The sequence below is a fragment of the Oryzias latipes genome, chromosome 21 (genome assembly GCF_053564925.1).
Source record: "Oryzias latipes strain Hd-rR chromosome 21, Olatipes_Hd-rR_3.1".
Lineage (NCBI taxonomy): Eukaryota > Metazoa > Chordata > Actinopteri > Beloniformes > Adrianichthyidae > Oryzias > Oryzias latipes.
In genome coordinates this window covers 31,364,603-31,377,379 of record NC_136257.1, presented here as the reverse complement: position 1 = coordinate 31,377,379, position 12,777 = coordinate 31,364,603, and the positions used below count along the sequence as shown (strand labels likewise).

Genomic DNA, 12,777 nt, shown 5'->3' with positions numbered 1-12,777 from the left:
AGAACTAACTAGTCTGGCTCCAGGGTGGGGACCTGTTATCTCTTATTGGGGGTGTAATAGGAGCTAGCAATGAAAAGGTTTTTTGGTTTGAATCGCCCTTAGTCTGGCCCGTCTCCCAGGACCGGTTTGAGGTGGAACACCATCCAGCTAACAGCTCCTGGGATCATTCGGTGGTTGGAGGCAGACATGCCATGTGTCCGGATTACCGCCCTAACCCCTAACGTTGGTGTTTTTGCAATTTGTATGAAAAAATGTATGAACAAAAATGAATTATTTACATGTATGTTTTAAATCTGAGCCATTTTTAAAAATCGCAAAACGATTGCATTTAAACATCAAATATGAATATTTACAATTTAATTTTAAATGTTAACTTATTTTTATATATGTTAACATTAATCATGGTCTTCTAGAGCAATTTGTGTTGCAGTTGGAGCTGAAAGGAAAGCAGAGATTTGTCCTCGCAGACGGACGACACTTTGCTCCTCCTGCTGGTTCCTGGTGTCGTCCTGCTGTGGCTCATCATCTGTGGCTCCAAGAAGCCCCCTCTCCTCCTCATCTTCATCATGCCAAATGCTCTCTCCACCACCTGGCGTGGTACTGGTTGTAACGGCCTCAACCGCATTCCTCACAGGTTCCCTGTAGGAAGTCAGCAGCATGATGGGATGTGCAATGCAGGGATACCCACCATCACCCAAAAGGATGTATCCTTCAGGTTGGTATGTTTGATTTACATAAATTGGGCTGTTAAACAGAACCCGTGAGTCATGGACTGATCCTGGATATCCAACAAAAATATCAAAGAAATTGGAATTAAAATCACATACATCTTTATCTTATCTTATCTTATTTTATCTTATCTTACATACAGCCTGCATTTGAATGGAATAAAACAATTTCCTGTTAAAATAACAAGCTGTATTTTCTTGTAAGCCTTGTGCTATCCTAGGCACTGTAACATTGAGAGTTGGGTCATCTAGACCCACTAGACAGTGCTCTGAACCTTTCTTCAATGATTTGTGATCTTCACTGGTGTCCATGGATTACATGAAATCTTTCCACCTTTATCCAACTTTGTCATGGAAGAGAGAACACGTCAATGCAAGGGTGGGGTCATTTAAGATAGCACAAGGGTTAAGGCCTTTATTATTATGTGGCAGCCAACAATGCTCCCCACAACATTTTGGAAGGCAGCAGACCCAGCGAGCTGCTAAAAACCAGTGGCGACTAATGGCAGTTCATTCTTCTTGGGAAGCCGGATGACCCTGCTCATCACCTGGACAATGTGGTCTGCCGTCCTGTGGACAACGTCACTCACAGTGGACCGTGGCATGTCAAAGGCCCTGGCTGGGTTTTTGGATTTTCATATTAAGTTTTAAAAATGAAAGTATTTTTGTTTATAACAAGAGTGCTGTAAATATTTTTTCTAAATGAACTGATATAGAACCCTTTTGTTGAAGGCTGATATGGTTTGACTCTGAAGAAGAAGAAAAAACTTTCTGAATTCACAAGAGTGTTACATGTAATTAGACTATGCAACTCATACTCCAGTGTTGAAAAAGAATGTTAAACTCTTGCCTAGCAGATGGTGTAACCCTGAGCACAATTAGTGACAAATGCTTGAGTAAAAAAAAAAAAAATCCTTTTAGTTTAACCCACAAGTTGTTCATGTCTGGTCAGGGCAGTCAAAGGAAATCTTCTGAGACGTCTGCTTCTCCTCCTTGCCACCCTGTAATGCATATCTGATCGTTTTTGGTTTGATCTCACGAAAAACGGTTAAATTATTGCCAACAGGAACACGGGCAGATTAATATTCAAAGCCATTTTCATTAAAGTTGAAGAGAAAACCCCAGAAAAATGCCAACCCGCACAAGCCCGTAAATAGTTCAGCGGCACAAAAATAAATATAAACATTGCCATGGAATGGACCGGTAACTTGGCAGGAAATTTCTGAATAAATACATTAAATCTATACCAATGTGTGCCGATTCATAAATAGTCTTCGTAAAATGTTCATATTTATTAGGTTTTTACTTTGGAAAATGGGTATCATAACCCGCGTAAAATAGAAATAGTTTTCCTCCCGACCAGGTGGTGGCAGTAATGCGCCACTCTGTTTTCTTGTCAAGCGCCATATGAACAACACCCGAAAGAAAAAAGTAGTGAGCATGGTGTCCGAATTGCTTTTAAAATCTAGAGAACTATATCGTGCCGCACTACATATTGTTTTAGTAGCTAGGGATTCGGGTGGGAATTTGGACTTTGTATTGGTTCTGTTCGAAAGGGATTCTGACGTTTTCCACCATTCTTGCCCCTTTCTCTGAGTAAAACCCAGAAGGAGCATCAAAGCCACAAAAATAAAACAGGATTTTGTATTTATTTATGTTAGTAAAGCAGCCAGCGTCTTTGAAATGTTTACAGCATAAAAAACATCTGAGCTCCGACTCCGCCCAGCCGGAAGTTACATTTTATTACCATTAAGATTTGTATCTGAACTATTGTTTTATTTTCTTCAAGAAATTTTGAAATACGAAGAGAAGGGAGCATTTTCTCGTGGGTAATTTAAATTTTTTATTTTAGACAAAACCTCCTGTCCACTGCCCCAGTGCAATTAAAAGCCACCAGACAAGAACTAGTCTGGCTCCAGGGTGGGGACCTGGTAACTCTTATTGGGGGAATAAGTGGATCTAGCAATGAAATGTTTTTTGTTTGAATCGCCCTTAGTCTGGCCCGTCTCCCAGGACCGGTTTGAGGTGGAACACCATCCAGCTACCGACTCCTGGGATCATTCGGGCACGAAAACCCCTCCACCACGATAAGGAGGCGATTCAGGGAGGGGGTATTTATCAGTCACTAGCCAATGACTAACAATTACTGTGGGGAAGCCGAAAAAAGAGAAGACCCACAGGACCGCCAGGCTTTAATTTGGTTCATTATCTATATATTTTGGTGACTGATATTTATGTACTTATTTATTTGTTTGTTTATTTGTTTATTTATTTATTTATTTATGTATGTCATTTATTGTTATTACTTTACATTTCTTTGAGAAAAAGGTGACCCCCGCTTCTTCAAATACTTGCACATTTTTTGACGGAATACTCAAAAATGGGTTTCGAAAATGGATGGATGGTGTTTAACATGATAGAACAAATGAACACCATGTTAAGTTCCGGTCAGGCATTAGTGGATTTAGATGGGTGGGGGGAACTGAAGCACTCGGAGAAAACCCACTCAGACGCGAGTCAGTCAGGTCACAAAGTCGACCCAACAAACTGACGTGCCGCCCTGTTTTTTTAGGTCCTAATTCGGTGACCATTTTTATCCCTATGGCTAGATTTATTACAAGTTTAACATCTAGTCTAGCCATTCTAAAACAACGTTTTTCCCTTTTATTTTTTTTATTTTTTTACTATAAATAAATTTTTTCTCCAAGAGGCTTTCTCAATTCTGAGGATTAAAGTTCAAAATAGAGAAAAGCCTTTTGGAGAAGAAGAAAAACCTCTTAATTAAAAATAAACCAAATCCGCTAAATGTTGTTTTAAATACAAATCTTTACATATTTACATTATTAGAGTTTTTAAATTTATTTTCAACATGTATTTCATTTTATAACAATACAAAACATCAATACAATATAAAATAAAATGATAATATTTAATAAAGGACAAGGAACAGTCTTTGTTTAATTCATTCCATAGGTCCGTATACAGAAATCTCTCCTATGCCTTTGTTCTAAATCTTGGTTTTCTGCATATTTCATGTATTTTTAAGTCAAACTGACTTTGTCATTTTAATTGACATGAACCTGCAAATTGAATGGTAACCATGAAACCATGTTTTGGATGGGTGGGGGGAACCGAAGCACTCGGAGAAAACCCACTCAGACACGAGTCAGTCAGGTCACAAAGTCGACCCAACAAACTGACGTGCCGCCCTGTTTTTTAGGTCCTAATTCGGTGACCATTTTTATCCCTATGGCTAGATTTATTACAAGTTTAACATCTAGTCTAGCCATTCTAAAACAACGTTTTTCCCTTTTATTTTTTTTATTTTTTTACTATAAATAAATTTTTTCTCCAAGAGGCTTTCTCAATTCTGAGGATTAAAGTTCAAAATAGAGAAAAGCCTTTTGGAGAAGAAGAAAAACCTCTTAATTAAAAATAAACCAAATCCCCTAAATGTTGTTTTAACTACAAATCTTTACATATTTACATTATTAGAGTTTTTAAATTTATTTTCAACATGTATTTCATTTTATAACAATACAAAACATCAATACAATCTAAAATAAAATGATAATATTTAATAAAGGACAAGGAACAGTCTTTGTTTAATTCATTCCATAGGTCCGTATACAGAAATCTCTCCAATGCCTTTGTTCTAAATCTTGGTTTTCTGCATATTTCATGTATTTTTAAGTCAAACTGACTTTGTCATTTTAATTGACATGAACCTGCAAATTGAATGGTAACCATGAAACCATGTTTTGGATGGGTGGGGGGAACCGAAGCACTCAGAGAAAACCCACTCAGACACAAGTCAGTCAGATCACATAATTGATCCTACAAACCCTGCCGCCCTGTTTTTTCAAGTCCTATATAAACTATAAAATAAATTTTTCTCCAAGAACCTTTCTCAGTTTTGAGGAATAAACTTCAGAAAGAAAGCCTCTTGGAGAAGATGAAAAACGTCTTCAGAACTAATAAGTGAACCAAATCCACTAAAGTGCTGTTTTATCTACTACTTCCAAATGTCATTTCTGCAGCATTAGTGGATTGAGGTGGGTGGGGGGGACTGAACCCCTCGGAGAAAACCCACTCAGACACAAGTCAGTGAGGTCACAAAGTTGACCCAACAAGCCGAAGTGCCGCCCTGTTTTTTCAAGTCCTACTATGGTGACAGGTTTTATCCCTGTGGCTAGATTTATTACAAGTTTGAAATCTAGACTACTCTTTCTAAAACCACCTTTTTACCTATTTTTTACTCTAAAAGACATTTTTTCTCCATTCATGCTTTCTCAGATCTGAGAATTGAAGCTCTGAATAGAGAAAAGCCTCTTGGAGAAGAGAGGAAACATTTTCATTACTAAAAGATGAAATAGTCCAGTTGACTGCTTTATCTTTCACGACATTGATTATTTTGTGTAGATGCCGTGTATGTGGGTGGGGGGGTGGGGGGGTCTAATGGATGAGTATGTCCAAACTTCTCATCTTTAGTGCTTCTCATTTGGATGAACAGTGTGGACAGAGTTCCAGTCAGGTTTTTTTTCTGTGAGCATTCAGGTTCTTCTTGTGTCTCACCACCTGGTCTATCTCCAACCTCTTTCACGTGCGCAGAGACTCTGCTGCTTAGCTTCTTTGGTAAGGGGCTTATTCACAGCAGCTTTCTTCACTTGTGTCTTTGCAGATTTCTTCTCCAATGCAGGTCTAAGTGTCAGACCCGGGTGTCTGACTGCAGCCCGCCGAAGGTTGTTCTGAATCGGTTTTTGCTGTTGGACCTTGGATCTGCAGTCTGAAACCACTTTAGCCAGAGATAAATTTTGTTTCCTCAGGATTGCTTCTTCGCTTTTTGCAGCTTCTAACTCAACCTGAATGCGTTTAGACTTGCAGGCGTCTGAACGGAGATTTAGGATTTCCTTTTTCAGGTCAAACTTTTCATTTTTTAAAGTCTTGACACTGGAATACACCTCCTCATATTTCGGTAGCAGCTCTTGTAATTCTGATTTTAAGAGTTCTACTTCTTTCCTTTCTTTCAGGAGGGATTCTTTTTCCTTTTTAAGTGAGTCGATGTCTGATTTTAGGTCATCCACTTGTTCAAGACAGCTTGCTGTCTTTTTACATTGTTTGGTGAATATGTCAGTAACCTTTTTAATTTGCTCACATTGACCCTCTAACTTGCTCTTTTGAGTCTCAAGGTGGGATAACTTGATTCTCAGGGCCGATTCTTCACATTCTTTGTTTTCTAGATCTTCTAACTCTTTCTGGAGATCTGCTTTTTGTTGCTGCAAAGCCTGGATGTGATCGCATTTGCTTTTGTATTTTTCTTCCAGATTACTTGCAGAAACATCCAAGCTGGTCAGCACCAGAGCCTCCTCTTGTTGGACCTTTGATTTCAGATGTGAAAGTTGCTCCTTGAGTTGGTAGTTTTGCTCCTGAGCAGATTTACATTTGTCTCTTGCAGAAACAAACTTGTTTTTTAAGTTTGACAAATCAACACATTTGTTCTGCATCTTTTCCACTTCCTGAATAATTTCTTTATTTTCTTTTTCCAGCTCCAAGGTGATTATTTGATCCTTTTGATATTGGGACACTTGTTGGTCTAATTGGCTGATTGTATTTGAAAGTCCATCACGTTTTTCCAGAAGCTCCTCTTTTTCCTTTCTTAATCTGTGCTGATCGATTGGAAAGTTGTGTGGATTTACTCTCAGAGCCCAGTCATACTGCAGTTTCAGCTCCTGCAGATGCTCTTCCATGTTTGATTGCTCCTTCATCAGAGAAGTCGTCTCAGTTTTCAGGGTGGCATAATCAAATTTTTCCTCCGCTTTTTTCTGATATTTCTCTTGCAGATCCTGCAGTTCTTCCCTGAGAGCCTTGCTTTTCTGCTGCAGAATCTGAATTCTAGAACAATCTTCCAGGTATTCTGGATCCATGGGTTCAAACGACACAAACTCATGGTGGATGCTCGTGGTTGGCTCAAAGAACGAGCGGAACAGTCTATTCAGAAACATTTTTTACCCTTTTTGTTCTCAAAATTTAGTAAAAGATTAAACGGTATGAAACAAATTAGGGGAAATTTGTTTTTTTTATTGCCTGTATGCTAAAGTCTCAAAATGAAAATCCTGTTAAGTTTTTTCGTTTCCTGTAGGGGGAAAAAACTGCTTTCTAACAGTTTTCAATGTCTTAAACACTCACTGATCGCACCTCAAGTTTCAATAGCCTGTCAGTCAGTAGAAGACCTATATGTAAACTTCCAAAGGACAAGTAATGCCATTACCTCATGCGCATGATGTCATATGACCTCATGACTGACTTTATATGATGTTATATGATGTCAGTCAGGAGGTTATATTCCCATGACTTATGTCATGTGATGTCATATTACATCATATGATGCCAGTCATGAGGTCATATGACATCATGCGCATGAGGCATTATGACTGATGGTGCCGTGTCAATGATGTCATCTTTCATCTCCTTCATTTCAGTGATGTCACAGGTTGCATAATCGTTTTGATGAGACAATAAAAACTAAATAAACAGGCTGTTTATTTTAGATAGTGTACAGGACCCTCAAGCTCTAGGACCCGAGCTTGGGTTAGAGACCACCTGCGGAAGGAAGGTTTTTTTTTTTTTGTCAATGTGTGTACATACAACACACAAACATCAAATCTAAGAAATAACAAAAATTAGACAATACCAGAGATTAGCCAAGTCAGTATATACAGTTGACAACAACTGAAAGAAAGATAGTGGACTTATTTTAAACCAGAAATACGTCACACAGCTATATGTATAGGGTCCATTGGGAAAGAATGGCAGGTCCTCCTGATTTGAAAGGTCCAGTTTGGGGGACTCATCAAAATGAGGTACAGCTTCTTTCAAGAGCATTGGAGAATATTCTAGAGATTTCAGGGAGGGGACAAACAGAGACGCCGCACCCTTCTCTGGAGCAGGGGAATGCTTGGGCGCATCTGCAAAGATCTGGTAGTGCTGTGTTCAAACCGAACTCAGTTGCGAACTGAGGTCTGGCAGCGCAAATTGGGTGCCAGTCGCAGCGGGCCAGGGTTTTAAAAGATTTTGAACTCCGGGGAGGTCATCGCGTAGCATCAACCAAGAAAGGGCTCAAATTTTGGCACGTTACAATTTTATAATCCGTGGAACTACAGTCATCAAACATCTCGCTGGCTTTACGCATCAAAGGAAGACTTTGAAGTCAAAGTCAAGCTTTCGATCTAAAAAATCATTCTTGGTAAAGATCTATTCTTGGCTGTATTTGGGCCGTATGCTACCTTTTTGATCGGAGCCCCGGATGGTTCATCTTTTGAAATTTTGGTTATTGATAAAAAATGTTGCCTTAAATTCTCCTTTTCTCTTTATTACACATTATACAAGCCCTGCCTTTTTGGACCCCATCAATCTTGTGTGCGCACAGATGGACACGAGGGGAAGGAGAAGACTTCCAGGGGTGGGGAATGAAGAAAGTTAAGTCGCTTCTATGACATATAAAGTATTCTTCCTTAAAATACAAAGGCGTGTTTGCATTAGTGTAAGTCTGCTGTAGCTCATTTATGACTCAACTTTTGTTTCCTTTGTCTGCATTCAGATTTTGTGTTTAAAAATGAAGCAGCCTGCAGGCGCTTGTGCGGCAAAGCATTCCTGCAAGTCAGCACAAACAAAGACTGATGTGGAAGATTATCCATAAATGGAAGCATGTCAACACCACAACACCACAGCTGAAAAAGGTGAGAAAACCGACTGAAAAAAAAACACAAACACAGTTAGAAAAAATTGCATCAGCCGTTGTTTGGATGTAACTCTTACCTTCATGTGTTCAACACCTTTAATTTGAAAGGATTCCTTTGAGGTAAGACTCCAAGCTTCCTCTAAAAGGTGTGAATCCTCTGTGCTACAGATCCATAGGAGAGCCATTATCAGCTCAGATGTTTATCTCAGTGTCTCATATGCATCAATTCCCTGTGGACTTACATAACATGGGTCCATCTGTAGAATAATTAAGAAAAGTTCCAAAGGAAAGTATTGTTGGCATCATTTTAGTCAAATATTATTATTGATCAATGAAAATGTTTGGTTTCTGCTTCCATTTTAACTATTTTTTTTAATTTGTGTACATACTTTTATGAAGTAAAAGTTCTTAGAAAAAATAACAATTCCAGGAACGTTGATCAGTTTTGAAATACATTAAACTAAAACCTTAACATGTTTACTTTTATCCACAAAATGAGCACAAACATCTAATGTAACCTCCCAAAGGTGTAAAAATAACCAGAATGGAGGCACAGATGTTTAAAAGGGGGGGAGTTACTTATTAAGTCAAAAGAAAGAAACAGAACAAAGCTTTAAGTGTGAAGCAGAAGTGCCACTCCTTCAAAATCACCTCAGGCTGGTTTTCAAAGCAAATAACGCATTCAATCAGAGAGAAAGTTCTCCTCTTACCGCTTGTTTTTGTCCAGATGGTGAAGCAAAAGTTTGTTTTGAAGAAGCCAGCGCAGTGATGCAGAACATCACTAGAACTTCTTTTTTAGGTAGAAAAGTGTAGATTATCACTTTTTAATCCACACCCAGCAGCCAATCAGAATCGAGTGTTCACCCGGACCATGGTGTAATCACATATGACCAATTTCTGTCCATGCAACATGCACAAAGTGTTCTGTGTGACTCGGCCTTCAAATTGTTCATTTGCATTCTGATTTTTTCTCTGTTTCCTCATCACATCACAATATTCAAACCTGTCTCTGTTCTTTTATCTTTCTTCTTGAACTTTCCCATGAATCCGTTTGTGTCAAAGTCTCTGATACCTAACTTTCAGTCCATCTTTTGTTGAGTTTCTTTCTGCAGTGGAATCTTCTTAGTCTTCTCAGGAAAATGATGCCAGAACAAAGATGAACTTCTCCTCTTTTGCTGGCAGGGATGCTGGAGGCTGCACAGGATGTGTTTATTTCTTCTTGAGGAAGGGCCTCAAAAGGACTAAGGACCTCCTCTCCTGAGTCCAGATTCTACATAAACTTTAAAGACAAGTAAGGTGTAAAAAAAATAAAAAAATGTTCAGACTAAATAGACTTACAGCAAGGATGGATAAAATGCAGAGAAACACAGCTAAAGTGGCTTGAATTTGAAAATAGAAAAGGTATTTGGTGTTTTTGTTCTTCAACGGCAGGAAAACAAGACAACCGTCTTGAAGAAAAGTTGAAGAGTTGCATTTCCATCACAAAAGATGATGAGTTTGCGAGGAATAAAAACAAGTCAGTCGCTATTGGTAATAAGGCTGCTGTTTTGGACAAAGTTTTAGAACAAGATGTACACAAGTGAGAACGTTTCCCAGAGAAACACAAAAACCTGCCTTCCTGTTTTAACTCCAGCCTGTAAAGCAGGTTCATTCCTCACGTTCAGACCTCAATTAAGACGCTCGCAGAGATCCGCTGAAGCTTCAGCTATGACCCGAGCGGACTGATCAAAGCTCCAGCGAGGCCTCTGCCTAATCCTTTAATATCTAACTGTCAGAAATGATTCCTTCAGAACTGTCAGAAGGATTAAAGCCAAACATCAGTGAGTCTGACCAAGCCAGATTTTCTTCACTGTGGAAAATAGAATTTGTTTAAGTTTTGTCTGAAATTTTCTCTTTACAATGGGGCAAAAAAGTAGTTAGTCAGCCACCAAATGTGCAAGTTCTCCCACTTAAAAAGATGAAAGAGGCCTGTAATTTTCATCATAGGGAGACCTCAACTTTTCACAAACTGTTGTGAAATTTTGGCCCATTCCTCCATGAAGATCTCCTCTAGAGCAGTGATGTTTTGGGGCTGCTCTAGAGGACAACACAGACTTTCTACTCCCTTCAAAGACTTTCTATAGGGTTGAGATCTGGAGGTTAGCTAGGCCCCTCCAGGACCTTGAAATGTTTCCTACGAACCCACTTCTACATAACCTGGGCAGTGTGTTTGGGATGGTTGTCATGCTGAAAGACCCAGCAACGGTTTATCTTCAATGCCTTTGCTGATGGAAGGAGGTTTTCACTCAAAATCTGTCGTTACATAGTGATTTTTTTTACTTTTGTATTATGTTGGTTTTTTTTAGATTGTTTAGTTTTATCTTTTATTGTTTAGCGCTTTGGTCAGCCTCTGCTGTTTTTAAAAGTGCTTTATAAATAAAGTTGACTTGACTTACACAGATCAGTCATCCTGATCCCAATGCATGATGTTTCTACCCCCATGCTTTACTTCAGGTATGGTGTTCTTTGGATACAACTCAGCATTCTTTCTCCTCCAAACACAGTGAGTAGAGTTCTTACCAAAAAGTTCTATTTTGGTTTCATCTGACCATAGGACATTCTCCTTATCCTCTTCTGGATCATCCAAATGCTCTCTAGCAGACTTTAGAGAGGCCTGAACATGTACTGGCTTTAGCAGGGGAATTTTTGTTTGGAGCGTTGATTTTTGTGTGGGTGTGTTCCAGTCTGGTTTTGTCCTCCGTTTTTCCAAACTTTAAACATTTCATGGCTGACTAAGAAGGTGTTGACAATGAAACTTAAAAACAGACCTCAAAGAAGCCCAAGATAACTCTTTCTATCTATTTGTTCTGTTTTTGAAGGGTCCCTGTTCCACATTACGTGGTCCATCACCTGTCATTGCACATCTTCAGGTAGGACTTGTGTCATGCTGACAGTCGCTGACACAAAACTTTTCATAAAAAGTGACATTTCTCTGACTGTTCTGGAAGACGTCAGTCTCCTGGCACCAGGCTTGGATCAGATCCCAAAGGTGTAGGACGGATCCAGCCTCCATACTTGGGAGGGAGGAGGGATGAGGTGGCAGGCATAAAAGAGTTACGCACTGAAGAGTTCTCCCACCTCCTCTGAGGATGCAAACCCAGGCGAAAGAGGCTGAACTCTGTTTTCCACATATGCTTAACTCCTCCTGCAGGAGAAGCGGGCGTCCTCCTGCAGAATCCATGTTCATGTACATCATACTGTGCTCCATGTCTGTGCTCACCGTGGCGCTGAACCTGCTGGTCATCATCTCCATCTCACACTTCAAGTATTCTGAACGTTTTAGGCTGCAGAACAGAACAGTTTGTGTGTGAATGAGGTTCTGCACAGTAATGTTCCTCTGTTGCTCCTGCAGGCAGCTCCAAACTCCCACCAACCTCCTCCTCCTCTCTCTGGCCGTCTCAGACTTCTTTGTGGGCCTCCTGGTGGTCTTTCAGATCCTGCTCATAGACGGCTGCTGGTTTCTTGGTGACGTCATGTGTGTGGCCTATTATATTGTGGACTACGTTGTCACCTCTGCCTCGGTGGAGACGGTGGTGCTCATATCGGTCGACTGTTACGTGGCGATCTGCGAGCCTCTTCGGTACTCCATGAAGGTGACGAAGAGGCGAGTTTGCATCTCTGTGTCGGGCTGCTGGATCTTCTCCTTCCTCTGCGTCTTCCTCGTGATGAAGAACAACCTGCAGCAGCCCGGCAGTCATAACTCCTGCCAAGGGGAGTGCGTGGTTGTTTTCGACCAGTTTTCGGGGCTGGTGGATGTTCTGTTCTTCTTCGTCGGGCCTGTGTCGGTGGTGTTGGTTCTGTACATCAGGGTGTTTGTGGTGGCCGTGTCTCAGGTTCGAGCCATGCGCACTTGCGCCGTTCACGGCTCGGCCAGAGTCACTCTGAAGAAGTCTGAACTCAAATCTGCCAGAACTCTGGGACTCGTCGGGCTGGCTTTCCTGATCTGCCTCTGCCCGTATTTTTCTGTCACCCAAACAGGGCAGGAGGCCCAGTTCCAGGCGTCGTCGTTCGCCTTCGTTCTCTTCTACTTTAACTCCCTCCTGAACCCTCTGATCTACGCTCTGTTTTACCCCTGGTTCCGAAAATCTGCTAAACTCATCATCACTCTTCAGGTTCTGAGAGCCGGCTCCTCTCAGATCAATGTGGAGTAAAAAAAAAAAAAAGACTGATTTTTCTTCTTAATAAAAGAGTCAAATTTTCTTTTAAAAAGTCCAAATTACAGAACGTTTTGTGTCAGATTCAAATAAAAAATGTGAATTCCAAACAGTCATA

At 40.2% G+C, this 12,777-nt stretch overlaps 1 protein-coding gene across 1 annotated transcript; it reads left to right on the top strand.

The window, feature by feature from the left end:
• The first annotated feature begins 11,473 nt into the window (after positions 1 to 11,473).
• Positions 11,474 to 12,777, top strand: LOC101173513 (trace amine-associated receptor 13c-like). The gene is made up of 2 exons (XM_023951169.2): positions 11,474 to 11,770; positions 11,858 to 12,777. The coding sequence occupies exons 1-2, from the start codon at positions 11,595 to 11,597 to the stop codon at positions 12,654 to 12,656; spliced, it is 975 nt and encodes a 324-aa protein (XP_023806937.2). The 5' UTR covers positions 11,474 to 11,594; the 3' UTR covers positions 12,657 to 12,777.

Bases quoted from the DNA above. Each gene is read 5' to 3' on its own strand.
- LOC101173513 (XM_023951169.2), top strand. From the start codon at position 11,595: ATGCAAACCCAGGCGAAAGAGGCTGAACTCTGTTTTCCACATATGCTT. The intron at 11,771-11,857 runs GTATTCTGAACG...TTGCTCCTGCAG, and splicing joins ATCTCCATCTCACACTTCAA to GCAGCTCCAAACTCCCACCA.